The 15,358-nt window shown below is 45.1% G+C and overlaps 1 protein-coding gene across 4 annotated transcripts in view; it reads left to right on the top strand.

The window, feature by feature from the left end:
• The window catches only part of HTT (huntingtin), a 2,905,635-nt gene that overhangs the window by 316,660 nt on the left and 2,573,617 nt on the right, over positions 1-15,358 (top strand). For all 4 annotated transcript variants that reach the window (XM_069632055.1, XM_069632053.1, XM_069632052.1 and 1 more), the window contains exon 8: positions 9,237-9,415. In XM_069632055.1, coding sequence (XP_069488156.1) covers positions 9,237-9,415 — 179 coding nt within the window. The remainder of the gene's footprint in view (positions 1-9,236; positions 9,416-15,358) is intronic.

Raw genomic sequence — 15,358 nt, 5'->3', positions numbered from 1 at the left:
TGTGATGCTGTGCCCAGGATCAGCATGGGGATGATCCTCCGTCTGTCCTCACCAGGCCACATGCAGAAGGTAGCGGCTCATTACGTTGCAACTATAGACACTTCGGCGGCACGGCAAATACGGCACCACCTGAACACTCTGCTCTCCTCACATGGGTAAAGGAATGCCTATTAGTCTGCAGCAGTCTTTAGGTAAAAGAACATCAATAGGCCATGGAAAATGAATTGGTCATTAATATAGACAAGTAAAAAAGACACACTTTTCAGAAACCCAGTTCTCATGGTTTGGACGATTGGGAATAAAAAGTTGCAAGTGGTTGACCAGCTAACTTAGCTTGATTTCCAAATTTATAAGAGACCATCATTATATCTGGTAACTAGCAGGCTAAATGGCAAAATCATCACATCCTAAATGACTATAGTCCGGGACCAACCCCCCTCCCTCCCAGTGTAGCATTGAGACATGCACTATCCAAGTGGTGAATGTTTCCCAAATCATGGACCTTGACCTCTTGGCTGCATTCAACACCATCAACCGCTGCATCCTCTCATCCTTGACGACAGTATGGGATTCTCTGGCACTGTCCTTAATTGGTTTATCTCCTACCTACCTCTTGGACAGGTACCGGGCTGTCCGGATTACCTCGTTTTGTTCTAACCGACTTCAGGTCTCCTGTGAAATAGCCCAAGCCTCCATCCTCTCACAATCCTTTTTAACTTTTACATTGAGCCTTTGGACCCTCTCCTCAAAGATCCCAATATAGCCATCCACCAATACATGGACGATACTCAGTTGTACAAGAGAGTAAATAGTATGTAGGACATCATTCTTCTCTGTGATTACCTAGCCATCATCCGATTCTGGATGTACACTGCCTCAAACTAAACCGATCCAATACTGCATTTGTCCTCATGGGTCTGCTTGCTAAACAGCAATGTATCCAACAGTGGCTGAATGATATGCTCCTAGAAAGATTTGATCCATAACTCTGACTCTGCAAAATCCTTAGGCTTCACAATAACCGCAGCCTGTCCTTACAGAAACACATAGCCAAGAAGACCCAAACGGCCTGGCTCTGAATTTCCACACTTCACAAAATCAAACCCTCATGCCGCTGCAAGACTTCCGGACCGTAGTGCAGGCCCTTATGGTCTTGTGCATCAATGGGGGAAATGCTCTCCTGAAGGGGCTCCCAGCTGCACACTTGGCTCACCTCAAAGCAGTCCACTGCGCTGTAGCACGTCTCAATACGGGTGCACAGAAATTTCACCAAATCACCCCCTTCCTATCTGAACCAGGCCAGGATACTTTTCAAGACTGCATGTATCATCTGCAAAGCAGTCAGGAGTAGCCCACCAGCGTACCTTTTGACTAAGCTCCACATATTGCCGACGCTCCTCGCTTCTCTTGTCATGCACCCACCCTCTGGAAATCGATCCCAGTGTCGGCTCGAAAATGCCCCTGCAGTTTTCCAATTTCGCAAATCTCTCAAAACACAACTTTTTGCAACAATACCTGAACATGAACTAATTCCAATGGATGAACATACGGACACACGGATTCCAACTCACAGTACTACGCTACTGTTAAAAGATGCCAAACCAAATGCTGGTTGAGAATTTTCAGAATTAATTGGTCAATAAATCCACAAAAATAATGAATGATTTCTTTTATGCATGTGAAGATATTTAGATAACCTAATGGGAGTGGGTGTCTCGGGAAGATATTTATCAAGAATATTGAGATGCTGAAGAATCTATGGGAGATACAGTGGATAGAGTGGGGGGACTTGGCACTTTCTTATTTATATTCTACTGTGGCAAGTGAAAAGAAAACATTGGGGATCTTGCACTTTATCTAATTAGATTTTCTAATCATATTGGCCAATTGTTTTTTTATGTTTTCGTCTGCTCTGTGCATGAAATCATGGGTGTAGGAACAGGAGTGTTTGTGTATGTTTGTGGTGATTGTACCAACAACACATCTTTTCTATTTGTGTGTTGAATGTACATATTTATATGATCTAAGATGCAAACAAAAGTTTTGATCATATAGATATCTGGATATATATGCGCAAAAATGTGTGGATTTGCGGTTTTATGTATGTTCCTTATACAATTCCACACTTTTTCACATTTTGCACAATCACCCGTTAGGACCCTCCGAACATTAATGGCTACATGACATTTGGACAGCCCACCCCTTTTCCCTGTATTTCAGCAAAAGTCAACATTTGATTGTGGGTTTTTGGCCTGCCGACAAAGCCATAAACCATGTTCACCAGGAAGGGAAACAAAAAAAGAGAGGCAAATGGACCTGAGAGGCGAAGATGAAGGCAGCTAGGTACCATTCCAGAAGTTTCTGGATGTTTCCCACATCAGGTGACTTCACTTTTCCAGAGGATTTTTGCGTGTTGGTGCCTGCCGACAAAGCCGTAAACCATGTTCACTGTCGAGGGAAACAAAAATGTTTCTAAACAAGCCTTACAATGAACATGTACTACAGTAATATTGAACTATAGGGCCATAGTTGATGGCACCATCGCCACCCATCATGCTTCTTAGGAATCTACATATTGTTCTCGCGTAATAACCCGGCCAACGCAGGGTATATCGGGTAGTGATTTATAAATTGCGTTTTAAATGAATGCTTTATGATGAGGCTAGTGATTTGTGAAATATGATGTAGGACAGTTTTGTAGGTGTAAGCTCAATTATTGTTGATATTTATAGTTGAACCTTTTTTTATTTGCATTAGTTGTTAATCAACTGATTTTGTATTTGAAGTATTGTGTAAGGTTGAATTTTAAATGTTGCACCAAACAAATACCTTGTAGCTTTACAAAGTGAAAGGGAGAAAAGCGTGACGTGAGCTAGGGCTGAAAAGCCCTCCACTCACACCCAGTTAAGAAAGGACCGGCTGAGCTGGTCCTCCAGAAAGGCAGTGTGAAGGTGTGACTACCAGAGAGATGATTGCCAAACCTCAACAGGGAGGGTGCAGGGGGGACTTACTAGCCCAAAGTCCCTATTGAGAACTGGACGCCATCCCCATGGGGTTGGGAACCATCAGCCAGTCCCTATGTTTAGGCCAGTCCCTATGCCAACTACCTACCTAGAGAGGAAGAGGGAGTTGGGTACTTCAACATGGCATACACGGTTCTGGAAGCTGCAGTCTCGGGCTGTCAATGTTTAAAGACATTGTCTCCCAAATCCCATCCTTGTATCTGGCACATTTTCTCACTCTAAACGCCTTCACTAGTTTAGATGTACCTCAATCAAAAAATACTGTCTCCTACACACTGTTATTGCATACTTTATAAGTCTTTTCTGTTTGAAATGGCTAACAATTATTCAATAAATGTATTTATTATTTATTTAAAACATTTATGAAGCGCACTAAGCCCAGAGGCATCAAGCCACTGGTTACAACAAAAGGGATACTTAACATAATATTTACTGATCAGGGTACAGTTAATTGGCGCAGTAACAAGAACATTTAAAGTCTTAAGCCAGGAAGGTTGTTCAGTTAGAACCCTGGGTGAAGAGCTAAGTCTTAAGATGTTTCCTGAAGGACCAATAGGAACGTTCTGATCTTAGTGAATTGTTAGGGAGTTCAATTTCTTTAGTGCCTAAATACAGCAATAACCCGCCCATGACTAGAGAAATAAGAATTAAAGTAGAGGTGGGAAGGCAGAGCCAGGATGCGTCAGGCAGAGTAAGGATTGACCAAGGGGATTGATGAGCCAGTCCCATCTCCCACACCTGAGCTGCAGTCCTCCTCAGGGGCATAGCCCAACAGCCCATCCTCATCCCAAATAAAACACTGGAATCCCCTTTCACTAGAGAGGCGGGTCAAATGTTCCTTAAAAGACATGGCCCGTGTCAGAAGGATCTGCAAGTTGGGAGGAAGAGGCAGTTTGGATCCAGCTGGAGAGATGAATAGAAGGAGCTGGGGGAAGGCGACTGAGGGAGAACCTCTGGAGCCTGGGGATAGTAGGAGACAGAAGGCTGGAGGAGAGGACCAGGAAAGGAGTAGCTTGGAGAAATTGGACTGGTGTGTAACCTCATGAGAGGATTGTTGAAGAAAATCACCAAGATGCTAGTAGGGGAAGTCAATAGAATGATAGCAGAGGATAGCAGGAGATTGTTTGAGAAAGTCTGGAGGAGATTAAACATCTTAATGAGTTGGTGGGTAAGGTGAAGGAGGTAGTAGGAGAGAGACATCAGCAGGACATAGTAGTCGAGATGGGGGATCAGGAAGTGGTTGGTGAATCTCTCGAGGGGTTGTTAAGCGAGGGAATCTGAGGTAGTCAGTGGGCAGAGGAGAAGGTGGTAGAGTCAGCAGGAGGAGATCATACCACAGAGACGTGTTGAGGCCTGCTTGTCTACCGGAGCAACTCAGTGGGGTGCTCAATCAAGCAGACTCAAATCTCCACTCGACCAGTAGCTTTTTCTCTTCCTCCCAACTCCGGGTAGAGACCCACAGGAGACCTGAACTGTACTTGTAGGATGGAGGTTTTGGGGACCCCTTTAAACCAGAGATTGGGAACCATAGAGAAGAGACCCTGAAACCTGTTGGACGTCAGGCTACGGAAACCTACAATTCCCAGACTGAGAACCAAGGAGGAGAGATGTCGAGAACTGTTGACAACCAGGATGCAGTGAGAATCCCTTAAACCCTAAAACTTATTCTCACTACCTATTGATTGGCTGAGAAGTTGCAGCCTTAAAGTTGGCAAGAACTGGGAGAACATTTTGTTGGGGTATGTTTTTCTTCCCTGAGACACCTTTCTTCGTTAAGGTATTCTGCAGTACTGCTCACCATGTAAATAACCAACATGCCCACTTTATTTTAATTCAGGTCCTACCTATTTGTTATTGCAGATACAACTTAGACACGTTTGTTAATAAAACCTTTGTTATGCATATTACCATGTTTGTTTTCTTTGCTGATCAATCTCCGCAATGCCTCATCTGTATTAAAGTGGCAGTGGTTTGAACAGTGCCTCTGAAAAATCAACAGTCCATACGCAGCAAAAGCGGCCTGCTTTCTCTCTGGCTTTCTGTGGAGTGTCGCAGGGTTCTACACTTTCTCGGTTTGTTTTTTAACATCTAGCCCTTGCTCCTGTTGGATATTATCACGATATTTGGTTATTGGGTATATAGTTAATTGACACCCAGCTGATCCTGGATCTAGACAGTGAAATTGAAGCCATTTGTTTCTTGTCTCCAAGCCCTTAAACATGGATACCTCTACCAAATTGAAACTGGGTAATTGTAGCTAAAAATTACATGTTTGGAGTAAATCAGTATAGGAGTGTGCTTATTGCTACTATCCTGTCAATAATGTAGTCAAACTGGATTTCTTGATTAATAAGGACCTTTCATCTGACCCCTAATGGATGCTGTGCCTAACCCTATTTTTCTTTTTCTAAGCTTCAGAATAATGTACTCCCATTCTTCACCCAGCTAGTTTTGGTTGTGGTATGCTCTGTAGTGACTGGTGAGGTATGAAAATGGGGCACATTTGTAGCTAGCACTGTACCTCCCTCATTACTTTGGGCAAGGCAGAATGTATCTTCAGATTGGGCTTTGGTCTTTGAACCATTATCTAGTTTTGGACAGGTAATTTTGGATTTCCACACACCTACAGATTGAATTCAAGGCCCTATTTGTATTTGAGAAGGCATTTCACGAAGAAAGCCTGCTATTTAATTCTAATGAAAATGGCTCGATGTACCTTACACAAGTGACTGTGCTCGACGCACTCATTTTTGCTCTTCATTCCCTGTTTTAGGAATGCACAATATCATGGCCAATGTCTTTCTTATTTGGCGTCCCAGATTTTTCGACTCGCATTGTGCTGCTGTGTGTTTTTATGTTTTGTTCTTTTCCCCAAAATGTTGAGGCTGTTTCTTTTCTCTGAGAACTGTCCATATGCATTACTTTGTTATTCATTTCACTCTGCACCATCTAATGAACAAGTCTATGGAATAGCTGTTAGGACAGTTTTTCTGAAGTCCAGTTAAGGGCCTAGTAAAACCATTCAACTGAGGCAGTACAAGACTCCACTCTTAGTATAAGACTGTACCACCTGAGTACATGGTAGCGTAGGCAGAGCAGCCAGGCTTATCTTAGGAGGGAGAGAGGGCAGTAGATACAGTACAAGTGAAAATTGTAATACAAATGATCCAAAGAAACACTGAAACACTATGTATTATAAAATAAAGGATTTATTTAAATACAAGTAGGCCCAGATAAATCTAGGGGTTAAGTAAATACTGAAACATTATATGAAATCACAATATAAAACACAACACTATACTTGAAAGTACACAGACCCAAGTATAGACCTTATTTGGAACACCTAACAGTAGTTCTAGGGAAGTCAAAACCTTGTTATACACATTTAGTATAGGTCAAGCCTATTCTTTGGTCAAGCCTATTCTTTACTTTAACTTCACAATGAAGGGGAAAGTAAAACCCAATGTCACACTTTACAGAATAGATATTCTAGGTAGGCAACAACCTATTGTAGACTTATTAAAGACAGGCTAGCAGCAAGTCAGGGGAAGCAAGACCCAGTTGGGGGACACTCATACAGTTATCCTAACAGGACTAACCTGGTGATACCAACACATTACTTTTGTAAAGAGGCACAACCTAATCACAGGAGAGTAAAATACCTTCACATCTACTTTCTTTTAGACTGGCAAAACAGTGGCTAAGGAAGGAAAGATGTTAACCATACTTTTAAGAATAGTGCATCACACATCCAAGATCAGTAAGAACTTTTGTAACTGTTCACTCTTAGAATTACAGTTACCAACCAACTCTTTACAAGTAAGTAAAAACACTTGATTTCTTTTCTAGGCAGAAGTCCCAATCCCTTCAAAGTCTTTTCCCTTAGAGCATGAGTGTTCTCAGTGGCAGAAGGGGAGTCACTAGGACTAGTGACCAACAGGCAGTGTTAGAATAAGTTCTTTAGTAGCAAAAGCCAGAGTTTCCTTAGGAAAACTGGGCAAACAAGTGAGTACTTTACTTCTAGGGTTAGAAGAGGGTCCAGGGGCTTCACAGAAGACACCCCAGCAGGATTCTAGCAGTGGGACTGGGTGTACTGGACGAGGGACCTCCCAATCACAGAAAACACCCCAGGACTACACAGAAATCCCAACAGGCTTAAGGTAAGTATATACCCAAGCCAACACAGTACCTCAGCAATGAAGAAGAGATTGCAGCAGGAGAACTTCAGGGACTGCAGCCAAATACCCGGTCACTGGATTCCTTGTCCCGGAAACTGAACACAAGACCTCAGAAGGGACTTTGCAGCAGGGATCGATGAAGAAGGCTCTAGGCAAGATTTCTCTCGCGGCTGAATGCGGTTCTGCGGTTTTGGCACCTTTTCAAGGAGCACAGAAGAAGACAGAAAATCGCGGTTGAATTCTCGTCGTTTAAAAGGTCCAGCACTCTTGTGAGGGGACTTTCTGGACTCGATTCGTGTCTCTGGAGATAGACCAAGATGCCCACGAAGTTTCAGCGAGATTCGGAATTCGGAAGACTGTGCACCGCACAGTGGCAGGAGGTCCCAGGGTATTGGGGTATTGCAAGAACGCAAGGTCGCAGCAACCCGTGGGATGGCTCAAAATGCAGGTCGTCTTGAGTCCAGTGGGTCTCACCAGGCTCTGGGTTCGGGTCGTCGTTTTCGGAGACCCCAGGTCGATCGGAAGGAAGGGCTGCAGCAGGCTCCGGTTACAAAGCAGGCTCTCCGGCCGCTGGAAATCATTCCCGCCGCTTTTCCTTCGTCATCCTCTTCGGTTTTCGGTTCCAGTGGTCGACATCACTTCAGCTTCCAGGTTTCCAGTATTTATCAGGAACTGCAACACAACCTCTGCATTCTCTCCCCGCATTTTACAAGAAAGGGGGGTTGGCTGTCCAATCAGGACAGCCAACCCCCCACTGGGATTTGGCCCAGTTGAAGGAAGACGTAAGACAAAGGAGGGGGAAGTTTGGAACCCCTCCCCCACTTCCTGTGCTTACAGACTGACTGGAGCCTGGGCGGGGTGTCCAGGGGACTCCCGCCGAAGACAAAACTCAAACAAAGGATTTTCCCGCCCTGGATGTCAGGGGAAGGAACAAGAAACGACAAGAAACACTAAAATGGCAGAAAAAGAAGACAGGGGCCATTTTGGTAAAAATGAGCACCCTTAGGTGCCTTTACTGCAGCTGTGATTACAGCACGCGGTAAAGGTGCACCAAATTAGTAAAAGGTATCACTGCCACCAGCCATTAAAGGTAAGCTTGTCACTGTAACAGAATTGTTACAGTTTAAATGTGAAAGGAGATACATTGTATCTCCCCAGCACTCCACATAAGGTGGGGTGTGCTGGTTTCACAGAAGTAAATGTAAAAGGGATCCAAAGATCCTTTCTACCCTTGGGAACTGTAGTTCACTCAAGGTTAGCACAAGAAAGTTAAATGGGGAGCCCCTAGGGCAACCCAGCAACAACAGGCACTTATTGCCAATAAGTTGTTAGACATGATAACTTTAAAAAGACACTATGGAGAGTCTTAAAAATGACACCCATAAAAAGAGTTAAAGACAGGTGAGTGTGGAAAAAGGTTCCCACTCACTGAGGTATTAATGGAAAATATCTCACTAGAAAAGCAAAAAGTTCTGGAGTTGAACCAGGCAAGGAAGATTTACCAGCCCTGTGGAAATCTTAGCTAACAATAGCTTAGACTGCAGTGACATGTCTTGACGGTACAGCAGTTGCAGTGGTGCAGGTTTTTACCACACCGCAATAAAGCATAACCACTGTGTTCGTGTATCTCTGGGCTGCCAATGTCGTCGTTCGGTGGGCAACACCAGAGAGGATGCAGGACCCAGAAGTCCCGAATGTGGTAAGTGGGTGATGTGGGGCAGTGGCGGGGATCCCCTCTCCAGGAAAAGCAAGGCAGGGAATGGGTGGGAGGGGTTTGAAGGAGTGGACCTCCCTTCCAGGAAGCAGTTTGGGGAGTGGACATTGAGGCAAAGTGTTGCATGGGAGAGGCCAGCACAGTAAATGCTACTGGAGTAATAGACATGGAACCTTTATTGCATTGTACCATCACTTACTAATGGTTCCAGTTTGTCCAATAAAAGGTTTAAAAACTTGCTATTTGTGTGGTGTTCATGTCAACCAAGCCATTCTGTGTATATCGCACTTGTTAAAACTATTCTGTTTGATTTCATGGTAGGTCTGCAGGTTCCTGTGGAAGATGATCATCCTACTCTTCTCACTCTTGGAGTTTTGTTAACGCTAAGGTATTTAATGCCGTTGCTGCAGCAGCAAGTGAAGGATACCAGTTTAAAAGGCAGCTTTGGTGTGACGCGAAAAGAGACTGAAATTTCCCCTTCCCCAGAGCAGCTTATACAGGTACAAACTCAATGAAAGAAGGAATTGTTTGTTCTGTTGTGCATTATTCTTTGGTCAGTGACCCAACAAAATAGTTTGGTTTCAGTTTCTATACAGTGCATTCATTTTATAGCATTCATACCTCCAACATAAAGTGCATGACTGATGACCACCCGCATAGCATATTGTAATAGTAGGTTGTAAGCTTGATTGGCAGTAGCAGTGAGGAGTTTCACTTCCAGACACAAATAACTTTGTCAATCTATAAAAAAGTCCTTCTTTTTTTCTTTTTAAATCAAGTTATCAGCATTTTATAACATAGAGAAGATCAGCATAAAGAATAAACATCTTTCACAACAGAACACTTGTCATGACCGCAATATGCCTTCTAAAGCCCCCCCGGCCCCTTCCCTCGCCCCCTCCAGCACACAGCCCTTAGAACAACATATAACAATTAGAGGCAGCTGCACGTCCCTGTCATTTTCACCCTAGTTCCTTCTGTCACTCCGGTTAATTGCCATATTTAGGGGAAAAGGGTAACCACATCTCTCCAACCCTAACCCTGGACTCAAGAATTTCTGTCATATATTCTATTTCATAAATCCCTCTAACTTTCTGTAGCAATTCCTTCTCCGTGGGGATTTTCAACCGTTTCCAGAATTGTGCAACACAACCGTGTACGGGTCATGTGGTTTCCCTGGTCTTCCCCATCATCCTCCTCCCACACCGTGAACAAGAGCCCCCACGGCGAAAGACTTTGTAAAATTCCATCAATCCCCTTAATCCATGAAAGGACCTCTCCCAAATAAGTCTATATATGGGTGCAGCCCACCACATGTGGTAGTAATCTGCTCCATGACATCGGCTCCTCCAGCATCCGAAGTCCACTCCCAAGTACATCTTGGCTAAGAGGGCGGTGGTGGGTGGCAGCGATGAAGGATTTTAATCGCCTGCATTCTACATTGGAGGGAGGCTGTGGATTGTGTGACCCCTCTGCACATAGTGACCCATAGATCTGGTATTCCCAGCTGAAATTCCTTGGCCCACCACTCTCTAGCCATTAGATTTTGGGGGGTCTCTGCCCTCAACAGCATGTTATATAGACTCGCTATATGACCCTTTGTATCCCTGCTCCAAAAAAAGGGCAAACTCAAAGGTCTCGTCGTAGATTGTTCTCCTAACACGAGTCATTCAGAGCCCCCTTCAGCTGCAAATAGTGAAATGGGGAGAGTTGACCAATGTGGAGGCACTCCTCTAATGCTTCCATAGATAGGAATTTCCCCATATCCCACATCTGCCCATCTCTACTGAGGCCCGCCTCAAACCATTCCTGAAACTGCAGGAGCTCTGTTATCAAATTCCCTAACGGGGCTAAGTCGTGATCCACTGCATGCTACCCCGTTCTTTCCAGGTCTTCCACATCACTTCTAACAGCATCTGCTGCAGGACCGTACGTGGGATCTCCTTCTGGGGCACCTATAGCCTCTCACTCGGGGAGAAAGGGCGTAGGATCGTTTTGTTCATCGCCACCCATTGCTTCTCAGATTGCAGCTCTGGGTGGTCTTTTAACAGACATAACTGGGCCGCCTTATAGTAAATCTCAGTCTGGGAGCCCTACACCCCTTATCCGTGGGAGTGTGAGACCCTGTACGCTATTCTGGGTCTCTTCCCAGCCCATAAAAACTTCAGAAGCCTACGTTTAACAGTCTCTAAGAAAGCTGAGGGAACTACTACCGGGAGCATCTGAAACAAAAATAAAAGTTTGGGGAGGATCACCATTTTAATACAATTAATTAGGGCCATCCAGGACAGGTTAAGCCTGGTCCAGCTGTCTAGGTCCACCTTAACTTTTTCCCACAGGGGTGTGGGGGGAGTTTTTACTAAACAGATTATTGAGATCCCTTGGGATCTCCACCCATAGGTAACAAAACCCATCACCCCAAACACTAAAACCCAATCCCTGCACCATAGTCTCAGATCTGGCCTCTCTTGGGTCCCACCGGGCGAGCCACTGATTTACTAAGATTCACCTTGAACCCCGATAGCTGTCTGTACACATCCAACCTGTCTAATAGTGTCGGGAGGGGCACCTGGGGTTGAGTTATATAGAAGAGGGCATCGTCTGCGAACAGGCTCACTTTGTACTTCCTCTCCCCCACTTGGACCCCCCTCCCCCCAATGTGGTTGTCAGCCCTGATCTGATGTCTATTGCCCATGGTTCCATTACAAGATCAGGTCATATCGTATAGGAGGGATGACTGGGATCAGCCCTGCCGAGTTCCCCTTCCTAGCCCAAAAGGCTGTGACTCTTCCCCATTTACTACCACTTTCGGCCTGGGCCTTGAATATAGGGCCGATAATCGGCTTGCCCATTTCTGGCCCATTCCCACCAATGCCAGAGCTCCCTGCAGTAATGCCCACCTAACACGGTCAAAGGCCTTTTCGTCATCGAGAGACAATATCAGAGCCCCTTGTTCTTTGACCACGGGCGAATGGAGCACATGGAGGGTTTTATGGATATTGTATGCCCTCTGCCTATTCCTAATGAAACCTGTCTAATCGGGATGGATCAGCCTCGGGAGGTATCTCTCCAACCTGCTTGCTACTACCCATGCGAAGAGCTTGGCGTCAATATTAAGGAGCGAGATGGGCCTGTATGCCGGACCCTGCGTAGGGTCTTTCCCTGGTTTTGGTAACACTACTATTCTTGCCTTCAGGAAGGAGGGGGCTGCCTCACCAGTGTTACTTAAACCCTTGCAGCGTTCCTGCTAGCAGTTCTTGAAATTGTTTATAAAAATCAGCAGTGTACCCATCCTCCACAAGGGCTGTCCCGGCATTCAATTTCCCTATGGCTGTCATTATTTCCTCTGCCATGACATTAGCCTCCAAGACTGCAATTTCCTCTGGGGTGAGCTTCGGAATTGCCAGGCTCTCCAGATATGTCCTAACCGCGTGTTCCCCTGGTTCTGGCGCCTTACTAAATAGTGCTTCATAATAATCTGCAAAGCCTCCAGGGATCCTTTCTGCGGTCCAACCAGCCCCCCATCTTTGTCCCTAATCTTCTCAACCCACCTGTCCCCTCTACTAATCCGGACCCTGTTAGCCAGCAGCGATCCCACCCAGTCCCCTTCCTCATAATACCGTTATTTAGTATACCTCATTTTCTTGACTACCTCACATAATAGTGTAGCATGTAAAGCCCGTCTCTTATCCTGGATATCGTGCAGCAGGCATGTCCTTCCCCGGCCTCCTACTCAGCTGTTTCCTGAGCCCTCGTATTTCCTCTCATATGTTCTCAATGAGCCCTCTCTCCCGCTTTTTCCACGCTCCCTCCGCTATCAGCTTTCAATGCTGTTTCTAATGCAATTATTTATGATTCACAAACTTTGGCTTCGTATCCACCAGAAGAAAGGGCATGTGCCGACTTGACCTTCACTGGCGCATGATTGAAAAAACAGAAGGCAGGTATTTTTGGTCTACGCCCAAAGACTCTGGATCTTCGTCCCCATCAACATCCAATTCGCCCCCTTGCTTCTTCAATACTGGAAGGAGCTCAAGAGCCTCCTCTTCAAGGAATGGCTCCTCCTCAACATCTAGGTCCATACACCATGCACTCCCCACCTTACCCAAGACTGAGGGATGTGATGACCCTTCAGATGGCGTCACTTCTCCCCAGAGGGGATCCTCTTTCCATGAGGCTAGGGAGGTGAGGCTGTTAACCGATAATCCCTGTACGCGTGCTAATATGCGTGAGGGTCTCATGGGGGAGGAACTCCCCTCCTGGTGCCAAGGACATACATCTGGGGCGCAACCCTTTTGTCTGCCAACCCCACATGGTAAAAAAACACCCAACCCTTCCCTCCCTATGGTAAAGTCTGAGATGATGTATTACTGTAATGTCTCACTATGATGGACACTAGATTGAAGAAGAACCCAAGAATGCTACCGGCAAGCATGAAGAGTGTTCGACCAGCTGTCAATCAAACTGACATTACGGTTTGGCAGTCCCAGCTACTTAAGCTAAACCGTAAAGACGGACAAGGAGAGCAACGTCTGAGTGAGAGCAACATGTGGAAGGCGAAGTCGGCGAGCGACGAGGCTGCCAAAAAGCCAGCAAGTTGGAAACTGGGCATTTGAATGCTGTGTCAAAGCAGCACTAAGGAGTGAACTTACGGTGTGAGGAGAGCGAACCAAGGAACGCCAGGAAAGCATGTCATCCATTGGCTGGGAGTCGAAGAGGGAGAAAAAACAAATCCACAACCCCTTGCGAAACCGGTGAAGAGTTCCCTAAGAGAAGGTAACTGGTATAGTACTAAGTCCGGTAGGGGGCCGGAAACATCTGAGAAGGCGAAACCACAAGCGAGAAGTAGATCATTTTGTGGGGCAACTCCCTGGTCAGTGCCACAAGAATGTCGTATTGGAGAGCCAAGTAGAACTCTTGGAGTTGCTCCCTCATCCCTGTAAGGCAAGTTAAGACCGTGTTCAAGTCAAGAAATGCCTGCTAAAAGCCAATTTATAAACTAGGAAAAGGGAACCATTCTCCTAGTCTAGTGATATTTCTGAGCACCGTTGCGATAACTAAATTTGAAACATTTCTTTCCCTCTGTTTAGTAATTTGGGAAAACTTGACTCGAAGGCCCGTAAGCAGAAGCCAGCATGGAGAGTATTGAGACAACAAGCATCCTTTGAAAGTTGTCTCCGAGAGCATTGAGACAACAGTTCTCCCTAACGCCCCTTCTTCAAAGCAGAGAAAGGCTTCATACGCAGACAAACTGTTTTTGTGTCAACACCAGATCACCCCAAGAGACAGGTTTTTTCCCCTTCTTTTCACCAAGAAAAAGGACGAAACCCTTAACTCTTTTCACAAGGAACTATAAGGGAAGCGAGAAGAAACTAACTAAGAATAGACTTTTCAATCCGGGTCTAATACGCAAGCTAGGAGAAGAGAGACATTCTTCTGTGATGTGGTTTTGTTATTCTTGGACAATAGTACAGATCAGCTTCTCCACCTAAGGGAAAATGAGCCTTCCCACCTAATAGGAATTCACGGTTGTGGAGGACTACAGGTGAAACTTCAAGTCCCTGCAAAGTGCCTTTTCAGCTCACTGGACTTGTGTAGAGCCAGTGGCGATTAAACAACCCAAATACACAGAGACCAAAATGTGGGTATTGTCCGCTAGAGAATAGCGAGCGCGTGTATTTGAAGTACGCACCAGTATTATTCCTGGGAGCGTGGCACACACTTAAAGTTGAAGATGGGCGTTAAGAGAATTCTGAGACTCTGTGGGACTACATTAGATTGGGATGCTGTGAACTTAGTGAACACAACACACGTACACAATTGTCAGCCCCTGATGAATGTCCAGCGTAACAAAGCTTAAAGGACAAACTTGGACAATTTGATATGATATGGCATTTGTAACGCACCTATACACAAGTGTTTGGGCTTGTGAATGAGAGAAAATGTGCACATTACGTGTTTTTGGCTTATAAAACCTGTGAATAAGACTGTGATTAGTGTCACATTTTGAGTTTTAAAATGTGTGGGATATGAAATTGTCTGTTTTTAACTGTACATTTTTGTACATGTTTTATGATCAAGCGCATATATGTTTGATAACATCTATTTTATGATAATGAACACCTGATTTGACAATTCTATGATTAAGTACACAACCAAATTATTCAATAGGGTGCCCTTGAGATGAATTAAGTTTGTTGTTTTTGGACCTTTGTGTATTATTGGTAGGGAGAGTTTAGAAGTTTGGACCATGGCGGATAATTATATTTCGAGGGGTTTGGGTCCTCCGACGTATTCCATATCTATGACAGGTAATCACCACAGCTGTGCTGCTTCGGAAACTTTTTTCGGCGTCTGCGTCCTGCGTCGATTTCTGCGTCCTGCGTCGATGCGCCGTCGTCGAGGACCTCGTCCGACGTCATCCGATGTGATAAGTAGGACGC

This window comes from Ambystoma mexicanum, chromosome 6q (genome assembly GCF_040938575.1).
Source record: "Ambystoma mexicanum isolate Mex_15411 chromosome 6q, UKY_AmexF1_1, whole genome shotgun sequence".
Lineage (NCBI taxonomy): Eukaryota > Metazoa > Chordata > Amphibia > Caudata > Ambystomatidae > Ambystoma > Ambystoma mexicanum.
Note: the sequence above shows the minus strand (reverse complement) of the source record. Positions and strands in the feature narration are given on the sequence as shown.